Source organism: Mytilus californianus, unplaced genomic scaffold, assembly GCF_021869535.1.
Source record: "Mytilus californianus isolate M0D057914Y unplaced genomic scaffold, xbMytCali1.0.p SCAF_7, whole genome shotgun sequence".
NCBI classification, from domain to species: Eukaryota; Metazoa; Mollusca; class Bivalvia; order Mytilida; family Mytilidae; genus Mytilus; species Mytilus californianus.
The window spans coordinates 19,738,753-19,756,333 of record NW_026262723.1 but is presented as its reverse complement, the minus strand read 5'-3'; the positions used below and the strand labels follow the sequence as shown (position 1 = coordinate 19,756,333).

The following is a 17,581-nucleotide window of genomic DNA, read 5'->3' as shown; positions in this document are numbered from 1 at the left end:
TTTCCTAAACTTTCATGTTTTAAATCAGTTTAGAACACATAAACTTTATATGGTGCAGTGATTGTATACAAAACAAGGCTTATCAGTAGATGTTAATACAGTAACATACCCCGCAGCTGGTTTTAAATCCATTGTTTAAAGTATTAGTTAGGGTTACACTTTTAGTCTGATCATATGCTTTTTTCATGATGCAGCTTAAATCTGTATGAATGCTAAGATAGTGTCATGGTGAAAACAACTGTGAACGAATTTGATTAGGTGTAGTTAATAGACTTTAATATACTTAAATAAAATTGAGAATGGAAATGGGGAATGTGTCAAAGAGACAACAACCCGACCAAAGAGCATAAAACAACCCAAGGCTACCAAAAGTAATAAAATCATTGTAAAATGATTATTTTCTTTCCAATTGTTTTCAGTATTATTCATTAACGCGTGATATTATAAACTAACTTTTAGGGTATAAGAGATATTATCATCAATTTTTAAAATATAAATTTTAGATTTCGGAATATAGTTAGTACAGCACTAACAGAATCTGCAAAAAACAACGTATGCCTATATGAAACTAGGAAGGTGATATGATTGCAAATGAAACAACTCTCCTCCAGATGCTAAATGAAAAAGAAGTTAGCAACTACGGGTCACCACGCCGCCTTCAATAATGAGAAAAACCCATACCGCATAGCAAGCATAGCAAGCAAGCTATAAAATGCCCCGAAGTGAATATGATATATGCATTCTAACTTCTATTCTATATCGTGAGCATGCTTTATTTCTGTTTCTTCTCTAACATTATAATTGTAACTTTATATTCAACCCGCGTTTATAATGTAATTTAAAAGTTCGTTTATATTTAATACTATATCATATATCTTATTTGGTAGGTCACATTCGGGGAAAAGGAGGACGGGATCGTGGTTACGACGATTGAAACATATACGTCGTCATCTGTGAAACGGATGTTTCATAACGGTCAATCGTGATGGTGTCCGTAAAATTTTCGAAGCGATGATTTCAACTTCACCATTTATAACTCTTGGTTTAATAGATTCTTTGTGAGCAGCAACCCTCTATTAATAAACTCATGATATAAAACGCAAGCCCTGGAATATCGTATAAACTGGGAGATGTATACTCCATATGCAGGCGCTGCTGGAATGTTGCTACATAGAAATGTAGCTGCGTGGAGCTGCGTTATTCGATACACTGACATAGTGGGATAGACATCTGGGCTTGCAGTAATTTTTTGAGTACGATAGAATTTAATTGCAACTATTCAAAATGGTGGATTTTGTGTTTCGAGGACACATTTTATATATGTATTCCGATTACTTAGTTAATTGTTTTTGACAGTGGACCCTGGTAAATAATTCGACTGGTACCAATGACCCGTGTGTAACTTTACCTTTTCCAATACAAAATGTGTAATCGCATACGTACAATAACTTTTAATGGCATCTTTAGCACCCACCATGAAATGTCCAGGAACAACGTTATTGTAAAAAAAAAACCGTCAGTAACTATGAACGTAACGTCAAATTCTGTTTTAGGCAATACGCGTTTGTTTTCATTCTGACTTTAGAAACATAATATTTCTCAGCAATAAACTATGAAATATTATCGAAGACTTGAGCCATTTTTCTTAAATTGTGCTTGCTCTTTACATGGCTGATACGGGTAGAAACCTAAAAAAAACCCACAAAAACACAAAAAAACAAAAGACACCTGCAAAAACAACAAACTTGTTCAAATGTTCAAATATAATATTTATACAGATTAAAGAGGTAAGGGTAACGGCATCCTATTGAATATATGGTGCTAACATCTATATCAACACAATTAAATACAACTGACAATAAAATGAACGTATTGCAAATTATTAAAACAAAAATGTAATGACAGGATGTAACATTCGAGCTGCATACAGTAAATTCATAAACCAAACAATCAACAGTACTATTTACAATAATAAAAATCGATAAGGTGACTAAAGTCCACTAAATGTATCAAAAGTTCAAAATATATTTTTTGAAATATAACAAAAATTCACTAGACTGTTCATGATGAATAAAGGCATCAGTAGTATACCGGTGTTCAAAAGTCATACATCGATTGAGAGAAAACAAATCCGGGTTACAAACCAAAACCGAGGGAAACACATCAACTATAAGAGGAAAACAGAGGAACCATAACTCGATTGGGAGAAAACAAATCCGGGTTACAATCCAAAACCGAGGGATAAGTCATATGTTGTCAATTTGACAATCTCACTACCATTCAACATTCAACCCACTCGCCCAAAACCTCAAAATATATGTATTTCATATTGATGCCACATCTGGCTGTACATCACAATTAGCCACCTGCTTTCCTCAATTTGAAAAGAAATCATCAGAGATTTCGATAATGAATAACCTGAATTAAATATATATGACGTAGAAAAAAAGAGACTGTTAGTTATGTAAAAAATTGGTATATTGGACAGTCTTTCATTTCTCTCAAAATTAACTAATGTCTGGTCTTTTTATTAAGTTACCTTTTGATAGTTGTTTTCGTTTATGGTAGTCGTACAAAAATTAAGGCAACGGTTGTTTATGGATGTTCAAATCTCGTAAATCGATTAAGAAGATCAACTGTCTGCTAGCCTTTGATTTTCTCTCTTCAACTTCACGAATTTAACATTTTGTCTTCCGGGACATTGAACAGTTTACAATACGGTATGGGTTTTGTTAATCATGAATCACATCCGAGTCTTAAAAAATGTATAATGTAAGATTTATTTGCTTTTTGTTATAGTCAAATATATCTGCTGGATTCCAGAAACTTTGAAATGTAAAAACTACTTACTACATTTGATGCATGCAAATGTACATATATGGCAATGAACCTATAAAATAAAATAAAATTGAAAAGATGTGATATGATGAGACAACTACATGTTTCCACAAGAGAACAAAACTACTGCTTTTCGGATTACATATTTTACAGTATAATTGTACCATTTAGTACTGCATACACGTTGATATTGTTAGAACCTTTAACCAACAATCAGTCAAAAAGTAAATGGAAAGTAAAAGGTAGATGCTCATGAAGAACATTAATTTCATTGAAAAATCTATCAGTCTTGTATTTTTGTGACGAACAATACATTTCTTTATTATAAGTAATAATAATTTACTCTAATTCAACAGGATAACAGATCAAATCCAAAGACTAGTTTACAATAAGGTCATGCATTGTATAGATATAGTACACCACAAAGTATAAAATTCAACAATAAAATACTAATAAAATTGAGAATGGAAATGGGGAATGTGTCAAAGAGACAACAACCCGACCATAGAACAAACAACAGCAGAAGGTCACCAACAGGTCTTCAATGCAGCGAGAAATTCCCGCACCCGGAGTCGTCCTTCAGCTGGCCCCTAAACAAATATATATACTAGTTCAGTGATAATGAACGCCATACTAAACTCCAAATTGTACACAAGAAACTAAAATTAAAATAATACAAGACTGACAAAGGCTAGAGGCTCCTGACTTGGGACAGGCGCAAAAATGCGGCGGGGTTAAACATGTTTATGAGATCTCAACCCTCCCCCTATACCTCTAGCCAATGTAGAAAAGTAAACGCATAACAATACGCACATTAAAATTCAGTTCAAGAGAAGTCCGAGTCTGATGTCAGAAGATGTAACCAAAGAAAATAAACAAAATGACAATAATACATAAATAACAACAGACTACTAGCAGTTAACTGACATGCCAGCTCCAGACTTCAATTAAACTGATTGAAAGATTATGTCTTCATCATATGAATATCAGGCACAATCCTTCCCGTTAGGGGTTTAGTATCATACCATCATAACATATATGAGAAGAACATAACCCGTGTCATACATATATTAAACTGTCTAGTAGTCTGTTGTTATGATTGAACAAAATATTCTTCAACATATGCTTTTTAAAAGATTCAATTGTGTTTCATTATTTTAAATTTGTAGACAGATTGTTACGTATATTACTTCTAGAAGAGTTTATAGTATCCCGTTTTAGTTTATGGAACAAAAAGAGTACTACCAGTACTTTGTCTGGTTGTTTTAAAACTAACCTGATGCACATTTTTTAATACATTGAGATATTCTGGAGATATTTGGTGAAACACTTTAAAATCTAAAATTACTGTTCTATATACAAAATAATTTTGAATGGTCATCTTTCGCAGCTCTCCAAAAAAGTATGGTTGATGGTGTCCTAATATTGCGCCCATTTTAAATAATTCGTGCTGCCGCTATTTTATAGCTTACAAAATATTTAAAACATGGAATATATTAATATAGTATATATATTGTATTAATATAAAATATGTACAAAATATGAAATAATAATGAAGTATTATTATCATGCTATCCGGATGTTGAAGACAGTTCGCATTGTAAAATCAAATCTGTTAAGCATTCAAATACAGTACGTACTATTCTATTTTAATGCAAATACCGGATTTATCTGGTAAAATTGGACAGAAAAGATAAATATATGTGTGCAAATACAGTGTTTGTGTTTGCGCATCAAAATTCAGCCGATAGTTAATGGCAAATCTTCTTTTATCTGGTTTTATTGTCGATATCATTTGATTACAATTGTCGTTTAAAACAAATATTATGAATTGTTTTTACAAAAGATTATGTATACGTTTCGTTGTCACAGATTAATTGTAGTGATATAGAGTTTCATATTTATAATAAAAATTAAAAAAGAACCCCCCCACACCCCCACACCCCCTCCCCCCAAAAAACCAAACAAACAAAGTACTGGTTTATTCAAACAATGCAGTTATATAGACATCATATCATCATATTTTATTTAGTGGTATTATGCCACGGTAACATAATGGGCGAAAATGATTAAAAATAAAGATACATTGTATAATTGTTAATGAGACGATTGTTCTCATTCAAAACAATGAATATAGGAAAGTATTGGTAGTAATTAATTTTCTTAATTCACTCGATTTGTCTGGTTATCAAAGCAAGGATTCTATAGAAGGAATGGCTTTTTAGTGAATATCTTTTTAACAGTAGGATAATATATCAAGATATTTAAATAATTTATATTTAATATATGGTATATGAAAACATTTTCCTTTCTTGAGAAAGCAACAGTTTTATATTTCCTCATAACTTTGTTGTCGTTGACAACAGACTTTTCTTTTCATTTTGTCCACAGCACCAAGAAGTCGGTCTACAAATGGAGGTGTAAAAGCTGATAATTCAAAAAAAGACAGGAAACATTTAAAACGATAAAAGATTACCATAGGTACAAATAGATGTCTTATTGTCAGAGTCGTCGTTTGTCCATAATAAAGTGTTGTATAGTGAAGATGATCAAAGTACACGGCTTCAAGGAACGTATCGTATAACCAAAGACCAAAATTAACCAAGGCTAGGAAAAGGAATGTAGCTGATACAGACACATCTTCTATTTTTTTGTAATCTTTCATTTGAATGATTAATACAGTTTGCACAAAAGTAGTTATAAATTGCAATACATTATTGACTGCGTACAAGACTGTTTGTGTTTCTACTTTATCAACAGATGCAGCAAAATTCAATCCAAAGAATACCTCTGATCCTAAAGCACTAAATAAAATTAAGTAATGATTTAATTTTAGAGGTGTTTCAGATGTTGTATAATAATTTCTACAATTGATCAGAAGAAAATGAAAACATTTAATCAAAACTATGTACATTATAAATTTAAGAACTGCAAATGTGCATGCTTGAACAAAGTAAAGGTGGTTGCTGCTATCATTATTATGAAGAAGTAAAATTCTGAGTAAAAAATAAGGAAAAACAAAAACTACCGCTAATACAGTGACACACATAAGTTTACCCCTTATAGCATATATTTGTGTTTCTATATGATCTTTTTGATTGTCATGTGAACAAGAAAATATTTCTTTTATTACAAGTATACACAAAAGCGCATTTTCAATCACTGTAGGTTCTAGATATAATTTTGAAGAATCATAGATTGAGAATGCAATTGTCTGATTAAAACATTCAATTTTTGCATCATGATGTAAAATTTCTTCAAAGTGGGTTTTGAGAGAACTATAGAACACAATTGCAACATTTGATGCGATAACAATTGTAGCAGCATAATGGATGAGACAGGATTTGTACAAATTTTTTCCGGAAGACATACACATAAATAACATTTGAAATATTAGAAAAACGATGAAAAGACATTCATAAATTATATGTATTGATAAACTTTGTCTATTTTCTGGATTTACTGTACACTTCACATGAACACTTACTTTAATTGCAAGGTATGCAATATTACATGGTGTAAAAATTACAATAAACAACATTTTTAGACATGTGTGTTTTCTTTTTGATTCTGAATATGTCCAACTATTAGGATAATATACTATACCAAAAATGAAAACTAAATAGATAAAGAATGAAATTACGAGAAATATAATAATTAGTATTTGTACTATATCATATTTAATCTGTAGTCCTTGAAGACTTGTAGATCCGAACCTGATATACATTAACACTACAAGAATACCAACGGCTGTTTTTAAGGCAACTAACGATGAAATTTTTCCGTCTCGACTGTGCTGACTTTCATTTTCACCTGGAAGTAAATTACCAGCAGTTGTTGGAAGCACAATCCAAGAAAATATAATGGACCAAAGGCAGTTCCGTCTGAAAATAAGTGTATGCAAATTTATCATGTTTCACTGAATATTTAATAGTGTTTGCATTATAGATAACTTATGCACTATTTAAATGGCTTTTTCAAAATTAAGCTAAAAGTTCGGTGTAACAGTTTTTTCGTTTTAATTAACATAGTTTAGCACTATCAAGGTCAAAGGTTACCAAATGGAAACTATAACGACTGCGTCAGAAAAACATACGATTTCAGGAAAATTTATATATGATTACCGAAAAGTACAAACATGTATGATGATAAAAACACATACACCAATAACATGCGGTGCTCATCAGGAAGAACATGCATTGTATTATTTGTGTCTCGGATTGATACTGGTGTGGTATTGAAAATACCATTTAATGATATTTTTGCAACTGACAGTATTCAAAACAATAAAAAATCTACACAATAATTTATATTTATCACATACTTAACGAAAATATGTTTCATTTTATATAGGTAATACAGCAAGAAAGAAGCAAAAAGTAAAATAACAAATATACCGAACTCCAAGGAAAATTCAAAACGGAAAGTTCCCAAATGGCAAAATCAAAAGCTCAAACACATCAAACGAATTGAAAACAACTGTCATATTCCTGACTTTGTACAGGCATTTACTTATGTAGAAAATGGTGGATTAAACCTGGTTTTATAGCTAGCTAAACCTCTCACTTGTATGACAGTCGCATAAAATTCCATTATATTGACAACAATTTGTGAACAAAACAAACAGACATAATAGGTAAAAATGTCAAAAATAGGGGTACAGCAGTCAACATTGTGTTATAATCTTATTCACTATAAAAACAAACAAACAAGTCGACAAAGAAAAACAAAATGGCATATAGACAAAGCACATAAGTAAAAATGACGGACAAGAATACAAAAAATGACGATAGCACAATAACACAATGGCGGGATGTTTTAGTACCGAGCCACGCCAAGAGGATATTACCAAAAATGGATTAAACAGTAAAGTAAATAATATATCAGCATATCCGAGCTGATAGGCCTTTATTTATTGTTCCTCGTGCGATCCATGTTGCTAACCCTTTATCAGGGGAATATCAGGATATTAATTTAGTCTCACTTCCGATAGTCTGACATGTTTAGTTTTGTATGTTAAATTTGACATTTTATAAACAGCTTTGTAAAATTTCTAGGTATACATTCCTAAAAGAATAATTCTAATAAAATGCAATATGCGCTCCTGTGTTGATAATGCCTTCAGATATATACATATATATATATGAGCCCAAATATGTATATATAAGTTACAAAATAGCATAAGTAAGATAGGGAACGATTCCGTATTTCAGTTGCCAAATTAAACATGTTAAAGTCATATGAAACTGCAAATTAAAAATAAAAGTTGAATATGTATTATATACTTGAATGGCTTAGTTTTACTATAAAATAAGTGTACGTCAACTTTCTTGTAAAAGAAAATCCTTTACATTATCAAAATCTTCATAAATGTTCTGATATTATCTTCCCGTACTCTAATTTGCCGATATGTTCCCGTATGCAATGACCTTCACTACCTCTCGTTAGAACTTACACTACCGCACACCGCAAGTTCGAGGGTTAAACCGTGATAAAAGATGTAAAACAACGTGCACTGGAAAGTAAAAAGGTAAGAACTAATTCTTAAAGAACAAATCAAATACGCACAATAATTTAACAACTGTTAAGGAAAAGTTAAATAAACAAATAGGAACGCATGGAAAATGTAAAAGAAAAATATCATGGTTCTATCAATTCACTTATTTTTCACGTGCTGCATGTTTTCTGTGTTGTTTGTTTATCAATGTCACGATCCTGTAAACTTCGACAGCAAACTCGAAAGTTAATTATGTTGCGATCAACAATCACTGAATGAAATAGTATTTATAGATTCGCAATAAATGTAAAAAACGTGAATACAGGACTTACTTTAGTATATATAATAGAAAAACAAAGGATATGGGGTATCCATCCATGACACAAAACCAGTTCATGCACGGCAAAAAAACACACAATAAGCAAAGAAACAGCGCTTTTATTGCTGTTCTACATCCCAAAGTCACAGTGAGGCCTTCAACACGGAGCAAAAAACTCTCACCTCACTGTAGGTTAAGACGGTCACTAGCACCAGCTTGAGCGGAATTCATTACAAATATAATTTGGATAGACTTTGTAAGATGTAACACCACCTACTGGAAAGTAGTACATACTAGTATTTAAAACAAAATAGTTCCTACACATAAGGGAAAAATCTTAAATTATGTAGCATATATTTTAGTAATTAAGGTATCAGATGAAAGGTGAAGTACTGGTGATCCTTGTAGAACACACAATTTACTGATAATTTTGAACAATACAAAAATGTATGAATGAATTCTAAAATTGAGGGCATATATAGCCTGTTTCTCAGATATAAAGTGCCTGGTTTGGTGTATCCAAAATTCCGATAACCAGTGCAGTACGGTCTGATGTATAAATACAGGTACATTGATCCCGCTTCCATAAAATGTTGCATGCATTAGTGCAATAATTTCAATACAATTATAATTTTAAGACACTCGTCTATCTTTTTAATATGATCACTACAATAAAGTCCGAAAAGGTATTTTCGGAAAATAAGATCATATAAAGCGAGTGTCTGGTAATTGTATATAATGTTCAAGAACCTATTGAACCAATGCATGTATAAACACTAAACTAAATCCTCTGTTATTAAAATTCAATAACGTATAATCGACAAAAACTATTTCATTCGGGGATAGTTGAACAAAAATTTTGGCTGTTAGTTAACTTTCGGGTTTTTGTTTTTCGATTTTGACCTCGATAAACAACGATAAAAGAACAATGAGTGGTGAGTCGAGCACGTGTATAATGAGAAGGATGATAGGGCGTTGTTTATTTTTTCTTTTGTAAATATTTTCCTCGCTTTATCATTTGTTAATTAATCTTTGTCATAACAGCTGATATTAATTGTTTTCTTTAAGAATCGGTTAATACTTTCTTCTTTCCATGTTTGTTTACTTTTTTTCCCATCACGTTTTTTCCCTTGGTACATGACTAGTGTGATTGCCTCTAACGAACAGGTGTCATATTGAGGTCATTGTTTACAGAAAAGCTGTCGGCTAATTAGAGTACGGGAAAACAATAACTCAATAGCAGTGTAATCCTTAAAGATTTGGATAACATAAAGATTTTCTTTTAAAAGAAAAGATATGTACCCGTGTTTTAAAATAAAACTAAACCATTCAGCTATATAAACCAAGCACAACATACTCCCGAAATTCAGAAAGTTACTAGGTTTTCAGTCTTCGACGTCAATGATAAGTGCTTTGTCAGGTTGCACAGACGGGAAAATGTGCCTGTATCTCTTTATGCTTTGTGCATTGGATTCAAATTCATTGTAAGAAAAAATCTTATTTTTTCCCTTTTATACACTCCATGTAGCATACCTGTTCGTATGTGTCTCGTTTATTTCTTGACCATCAGAGTTAATAGTTAGTGAACCAGTAATTTCGTCGTCGGAGAGAACAGCCACTTCAAATGCGTCTCGTTGTTCCATAACTGGTACTTCTCTGTAAGGAGATGTGTGATGTGTACTGCAACTATTAGTTAGTAATTACGCAATAATTGACAAAGAGATGTTCTGCAATGAAAGCAATGCTGATTTTAAGACGGAAGGACGAGTGTTTATCAAGCTTTGCAAGAGGAAGGTATGAAAAGGCAACACGCGTAAGGCATTAAGAATTTCAAGGGCTTCGTCGTTATAAGGAAAAGAAACAATAACACAAATTTTAACAAATTGTGTCTGCATATATTTCCAGATTTGAAAATCCACATGGCAAGATAGGTAAAGGGATGTTTGGAACAATTCCCTTCGGGGAGTGTTACTAGTAAACGTAGAAACTATCTACCTTACAAACCTATGTGTATAAGTCTTGGTTATTCCTTGACTATCAAAGTTTATAGTTAGTGAACAGGCAATGTCATCCGTGGAGAGAACATTCAACTCGGGTGCGTCGCGTAGTTCCAACACTGGTAATTTTCTGTAGAAATATGAAGGTTTATTGTGTATAGCAAGCACTAGTCAGTGATTTCGTTTTTTTCAATCTAATTGCATCACGTAATCTTATTTTTTCTCGTCCAAACATATATTTTGATATAACTTCAGTATTCTAAAGAACAAAATGGATGATATAAATTTACTTAATAAACTTTATCGGAGGCAAATGTAATATCATCCGTGGAGAGAACAACCAACTCGGGTGCGTCGCGTAGTTCCAATACTGGTAAATTTTTCTGTAGAAATATGAAGGTTAATTGTGTATAGCAAGCACTAGTCAGTGATTTCGTTTTTTTCAATCTTATTGCATCAAGTAATCTTATTTTTTTTCTCGTCCAAACATATATTTTGATATAACTTCAGTATTCTAAAGAAAAAAATGGATGATATAAATTTACTAACTATACTTTATCGTAGGTAAATGCATTTGCTTTAAAGATTGATTGATTTGTAATTGTTTTACGCTGCATTATTAAAAAAAAGGCTATATCGCGGCGAGGGTCCTCTAGATGTGAGTGTCTCTAGGTTATTTAAAATATTTTGGTTGTCTCATTGACGTATACCCAACATCACTTTTTATTCATAGTTAATTAGATATTCAGAACAAATCTTGAGTTGATAGACAAAACACTTTCAGCCAATCAGAAGACGCGTTACATCCAAAATTTAATTGTCAAATAATATATTTGAATTGAATATCCATGGACTATTTAGAGCTTGATTTATTGTGTTGTTTATTTTTGTTATTAAGTTGCTGTCTCATTGATGTGTACACCTCATCATCTGATTTGAAATAGGACACATGTGAGTCATGAGCGACAATTTAGAGTCTAGAAGTGTACAAATTCGTACGGGCATGTTTACCGAATCTAATACATTTAATATTCAATTAATTACTATTTTTTTTAAATGTAACCTTTCAAGTTACCGTCTGATACCAATGAATGAAGACAGGTGTACTATAGAAAATTTCTTTTTGTGCACCTTGGTCACTAGCAAAATAATGTAAACAATAAAAAACCACTTACCTGGAGTTATTGTAAATTTATCATCTTTTAATGGAATGAATGCTCAATTCAATACTGAACCCAGAATTTGATATATAATCCCGACATTTTTCAACCAAAAAATGTAAAGTTTTGAAAGAAGAGATTGATTGTCAATTTTTATTTTATTGACTAGTTTTGAACAATTATATAAGGAAGTTTAAATTTAGCGATGATAAGACATGATACCTCTTAAACAAAATAACCACAATGATATAAATAATAAATGTCCCACTTCCACTTCCTGGTCATGTGCTGATACGCATGTGCATATATACCGTGCATAAAAATACCATTAAAAATTTATTGTTTATGTAAAATTTATCAAGTTTCAGATTTAATTATTTAATATATGCCACAGTGGATGGTTCAATTACGTTGCGGACACCAGATTATATAAGACGAGAGCGATTGTTTACAACAAGAACTGGTGATTTAAAAAAAAACCCTTCCTATGCTTAATGTAAAAGAAAGGATATGTTGTTTCAAGTCATGGCACACATTGCATGACTACAACCACATGAAAAAAACCCAAATGCAAATGCAAATCAACCTACAGCTATTCTTCGCATAAAGTTGGTAGTAATTAAGATAGTCCACATGGAGCAAAAATATCAAGGTCCTGCAAGTTCATGACTACCCTAACACCAATCAGAGCGGAGGTATATGTCAGATGACGATCACACTACATCCAGGGCAGTATCAGTAAATTTTAACTTGCATCTCGCAAAGAAATATAAATTTGAATCATTTGGGTTTTGTTTTTCTCTTGAAGATAATTATTAAAGAATTGTTAAATGGCATTTTTAAATGTGGGATGAACATAAAGTTACAAAGATGAACTATATACCGGAAACTAAAATTGAAATTTTGAACTATGATCATATATATTTTACAGGCAACACCTAGATTATGATATCACGTGTTGAATGATACAGGAAAGGTGGAAACACAATGAATTTTTATGCGTGATTTACTTTAAACATAGTCAAGTCTATTTACTACGCATTGTTACGTCTTTTAATCAATATGTATTGTACTTTTTTAAAGAATAAAGGGTAAGAATAGCCTTATTTTGGATTCGTCTTTTCGATAATTGCTCATATTTAATCATACTTATTAATACAGTTTTTATATACATAAATATATATATATAAATATATATATATATACAAGGCCAAATGAAAAACAACGTTCAAACCTATGATTGCGTTGGATAAAAACCGCAATTTTTATACGTATGCATGCAAAACAAATATCTTGGTAGAGGGGTCGTAATACAGCACAAACAACATTTTCCAAAAGACCAAAAAGTGAAAAAGTATTTTTTAACAAAACGCATTGGACTAAAAGGTCGAACAACAGATGTTCTTAAACCCTGTAGCTGCCATGGCGATTCCAAATAAACGGATCACAAGATGTAACAAAATGGATCTTAATTATTGATTTAATACCAAACAGAAAACAATAAACTTGTGGAAAAGATGGTATACCACAAATATGAGGTGCAAAAATTTGTACACTATATCCGGATTTCGACAATGTCTCTTCAGTGATGTTAGAAATCTAAACAGTATTTGGAAGGCCATATAATTAACCTCAATTTAGGATAGACTCTTGAATTTTGAACAGACGAAATATGATGAACGGATCATATAAACCCGAAAAAAAATATAATACAAGCCCAAACGAAAAAATATAAACAAGTCTAAATTGAAAACAACGTTCAAACCTATGGTTGCGTTGGATAAAAACCGCAATTTTTATAAGTGTGCATGCAAAACAAATTTCTTGGTAGAGGGGTCTAAATACAGCACAAACAACATTTTCCAAAAGACCAAAAAGTGAAAAAGTATATTTTAACAAAACGATGGTATACCGCAAACATGAGGTGCAAAAACTTGTACACCATATCCGGATTTAGACAATTAATGTCTCTTCAGTGATGTTAGAAATGTAAACAGTATTTGGAAAGCCATAAAATTTACCTCAATTTAGGATAGAATCTTGAATTTTGAAGAGTCGAAATAGGAGGAACGGATCATATAAACCCGAAGGAAAATATAATACAAGCCCAAACGAAAAAATATAAACAAGTCTAAATTGAAAACAACGTTCAAACCTATGATATACGGAGATACAACATAGGCGAATTTGACAGAGTATCGAGATATTCAAGGACATTAAACTACTAGAAGATATATAAACAACTATAAACATACTCTCATTTACTTTGGAACACAGACTTTTATTCCAAAATAACCGGTGAACTTTATTTTACTAAATATCTTGATTTCAAAGCAATTAAATGTGACCTTTGTGTCATTCATTATAAAATAAGGCGATAGGGTGTTATTGCCAATGTGACAACTATCCACTAGTAAGAAATTAGCCACTGTAGGTCACCATACGGCCACATTACGTATAGTGAGCTATAAAATGCCCTGAAAGGACAAATGTTAAACAATTCAAATGAGAAATCTAATGGCCTGATTTATATACAAAACAATAAATGAAAAACAAAAATGATATACAGCAACGAACGACAACCACTGAACTACAGGCTCCTGTCTTGTACTTTAATCCTTTATTTACAACTTGTATTTCTAATAGTTTTTTCCAAGGACTACTAGAGAGTAACATTTTTTTCGAATTGCGAATAAATTGGTCTATCATATAACCTTGGTATATGTTTTGTACTTTTGTAAAGTTTAAAAACTATCGGACCACAATAAGAAACGGTTAGTGCTGAAACTTTCCAAATATTGCTCATTAGAAATATCGAAGTGCTATGTAAAGTACCGCTAGTACCGCTCAACAAACGATTGTCCTATTTTGCTGGCTAGTCTGTATTTGAAACAGTAGGTGATTTAAGATTCTTGCTTATCTGGGTAATTGTTATTGTGTGTTTATCTGTAGTTCATTGATCATTGATCATTGATCATTTGTTATTTTATACCAAGTGAACTGTTACTCAGCAGTCTGATAAACGATAAGTTAATTGGGGAACTAGGACCGGTTCACATTTAGTCTGATCAAAACATCACATGTGTACTAGTCATTGGTGTTTTTGCACTTAAATGATAATCACTCATGCAAATATTGCCTTAATTTTGCTACAATTAATGAGATAAAATTCCATAGCTAAGTACATTACTGAATTATATACAATAAAATACTATAGAATGTAATAACTGTAACAGATGATCGTTGATATTTTAAATGAGATTGTTTACGAATCATTACATACAAATAATACTACAACATAGAATACAATTTACATCATTGGAGGTGTTATGAAAGTTTTTTGCGTTAACAGCACAACTTGCAACTAGTGGCAGACAGATGAAGGTTTTCTTTAGCATTTTGATGTTATTAATACAGTCAGTATCCATTGTACTTCAATGGTTTACTTGTCTTGATGTTTAAATAAAAATAGATAACAGTAATAACCAAAAATATAAGACATTATATAGACCATCCAACCTCAAACACAGGATTTCTCCGAAATAAACGTACAAGATAAGACAAACAACAACGAACAACAACTGATCAAGATACAATGAATTTATACAAGTACTATGATATGAATCGTGAATGCTTTCCAAGCAGATGTGTGTCTTCAGATGGGAATAAGTTGATATGATGATAAATTCAAGCAAAATATTTATTGTATACGATGGGCTTCCTAAATTAAAATGTATTTTTAAAGAGTAAACTATTTGGTATTTGGTATTCAAACAAAATATTCTCTGAAACTGACATTATCAAGATGCTTGATTTCTTGATTGACAACATATTTGTTACGTTTCGAGGACGTGTCTTCAACAAACAATCGGCATTCCCATGGGAACCAACTGTGTCCCTCTTCTTTCCGACTTGTTTCATCATTCATATGAGGCTGACATCATACAGGAACTTCTTAGGAAGAAAGCAAAGAAGTTAGCACTGTCCTATTAACTCTGCTTTCCGCTATATAGATGATGTTGTCTTACTAAATAATTCAAAATTTGGTGACTATGTTGAACGCATCTATCCTATCGAACTTGAGATAAAGGATACAACAGATACAGTTAATATAAAAATAAGGAGATAAGGTATGTTTGCCAATGAGACAACTATCCACCGAAGTTCAAATGAAGTTGATGTAAGCAATTATAGGCAACCGTACGGCCTTCAACAATATAAAGGCCTCGACGTGAAAAATATGAAACAATTCAACTAAGAAAACTAACGGACTAATTTATAACAAACCAGTTTGCGAAAAACAACAGACCTGAACCAACGGCAACCACTGATCTACAGGCTCCCGACTTGGGACAGGCACATACGAATGTGGCGGGGTTTAACATGTTTGTGTCTGCTTCATATCTTGACTTACATATAGAAATTGACAATGAGGGTCGGTTGAAAACAAAACTTTACGACAAAAAAGATGATTTAACTTCCAAATTGTGAACTTTCCAATTCTATATAGCAAAATTCCAGCATCGCCTGCATATGGAGTATACATCTCCCAGTTGATACGATATTCCAGGGCTTGTATTCCCTATCATGATTTCCTTGATAGATGGTTGCTGATCACAAGGAAGCTATTAAACCAAGAGTTTCAAGTGATGAAGTTGAAATCTTCCCTTCTTAAATTTAACGGACGCCATCACGAGTTGGTTGATCGTTATGGAATATCGGTTTCACAGATGTTAGCAGATATGTTCCAAATGTCGTAACTACAATCCCGTCCCCTTTCCCCGAATGTGACCTACCGAATTAGACTTATTACCGGGTTTGTACTAACATGAGCAACACGACGAATGCCACATGTGGAGCAGGATTTGCTTTCCCTTCCGGAGCACCTGAGAACACCTCCAGTTTTGGTCGGGTTCGCATTACTCAGTCTTTAGTTTTCTATGTTGTGTTTTGTGTATTATTGTTTGTTTGTTGGTCTTTTTTTTAATCCAAGGCGTTGTCAGCTTATTTTTCGACTTATGAGTTTGAATGACCCTTTGGCATCTTTCGCCTCTCTCTTATATATGGATGGTATATGAACTTATTATGTACGAGTGTATACTTTAATTTCATAAGATCCATTAGCACTGCTGGGATTGACGTGAATTTAAATACATTCCTGTTATACATGTGTGTTACTTATAAAGATACTAGCATCAAATCCCCAAGTGGAGACGAAATGAGACTGAATGAATAAATTATATTACCTTGATTATAATATGTATGCAATCAAGATGAATACATTTTTAAAAATTGAAATAAGAGGTTATCAATAGTGTTACAATCAATAAGAATAAGGTAAACAGGTTAAATATTCAGGAACTTCTGGCCTTTGTTAGTCTTGTATGTTTTTATTTTAAATTTTGGTACATTAATATGTTTTGGAGTTTAGTGTGACGTCCATTTTTTTCTGAACCAATATACACTTTTTTAGGGGCCAGCTAAAGCCCACCTCTGGATGCGGGATTTTCTCACAGTGTTGAAGACCCATTGGTGGCCTTAGCTTGAGCTGTTTTCTGTTGTTTGGTCGAGTTGTTGTCTCTTTGACACATTTCCCGTTTCCATTTTCAATTTTATTAATAGAAAAGAAAATGTATGGGGTATCCATCCATGATACAACACCAGTACATGCACAGCAAAAACCAAAAAAAAGCAAAGGGACAGCACTTGTATTTCTGTTCTTCCTCTCAAAGTCACAGTGAGGTCTTCCACACGGATCAAAATTGTATAT

At 32.2% G+C, this 17,581-nt stretch overlaps 1 protein-coding gene across 2 annotated transcripts; it reads right to left on the bottom strand.

The window, feature by feature from the left end:
* Window positions 1–4,987: 4,987 nt before the first annotated feature.
* LOC127709912 (uncharacterized) lies at window positions 4,988–12,036 on the bottom strand. Of its 2 annotated transcripts, XM_052215612.1 has the most exons (3): window positions 11,827–12,036; window positions 10,188–10,310; window positions 4,988–6,722 (listed from the first exon to the last, which is right to left on the bottom strand). In XM_052215612.1, exons 2-3 carry the CDS (start codon window positions 10,295–10,297, stop codon window positions 5,168–5,170), a joined length of 1,665 nt encoding a protein of 554 aa, XP_052071572.1. In that variant the 5' UTR covers window positions 10,298–10,310; window positions 11,827–12,036; the 3' UTR covers window positions 4,988–5,167. The 2 variants fall into 2 exon arrangements, with proteins under 2 accessions (XP_052071572.1, XP_052071573.1); XM_052215613.1 differs by lacking the exon at window positions 11,827–12,036 and having other exon boundaries at window positions 10,188–10,378.
* Window positions 12,037–17,581: the final 5,545 nt, after the last annotated feature.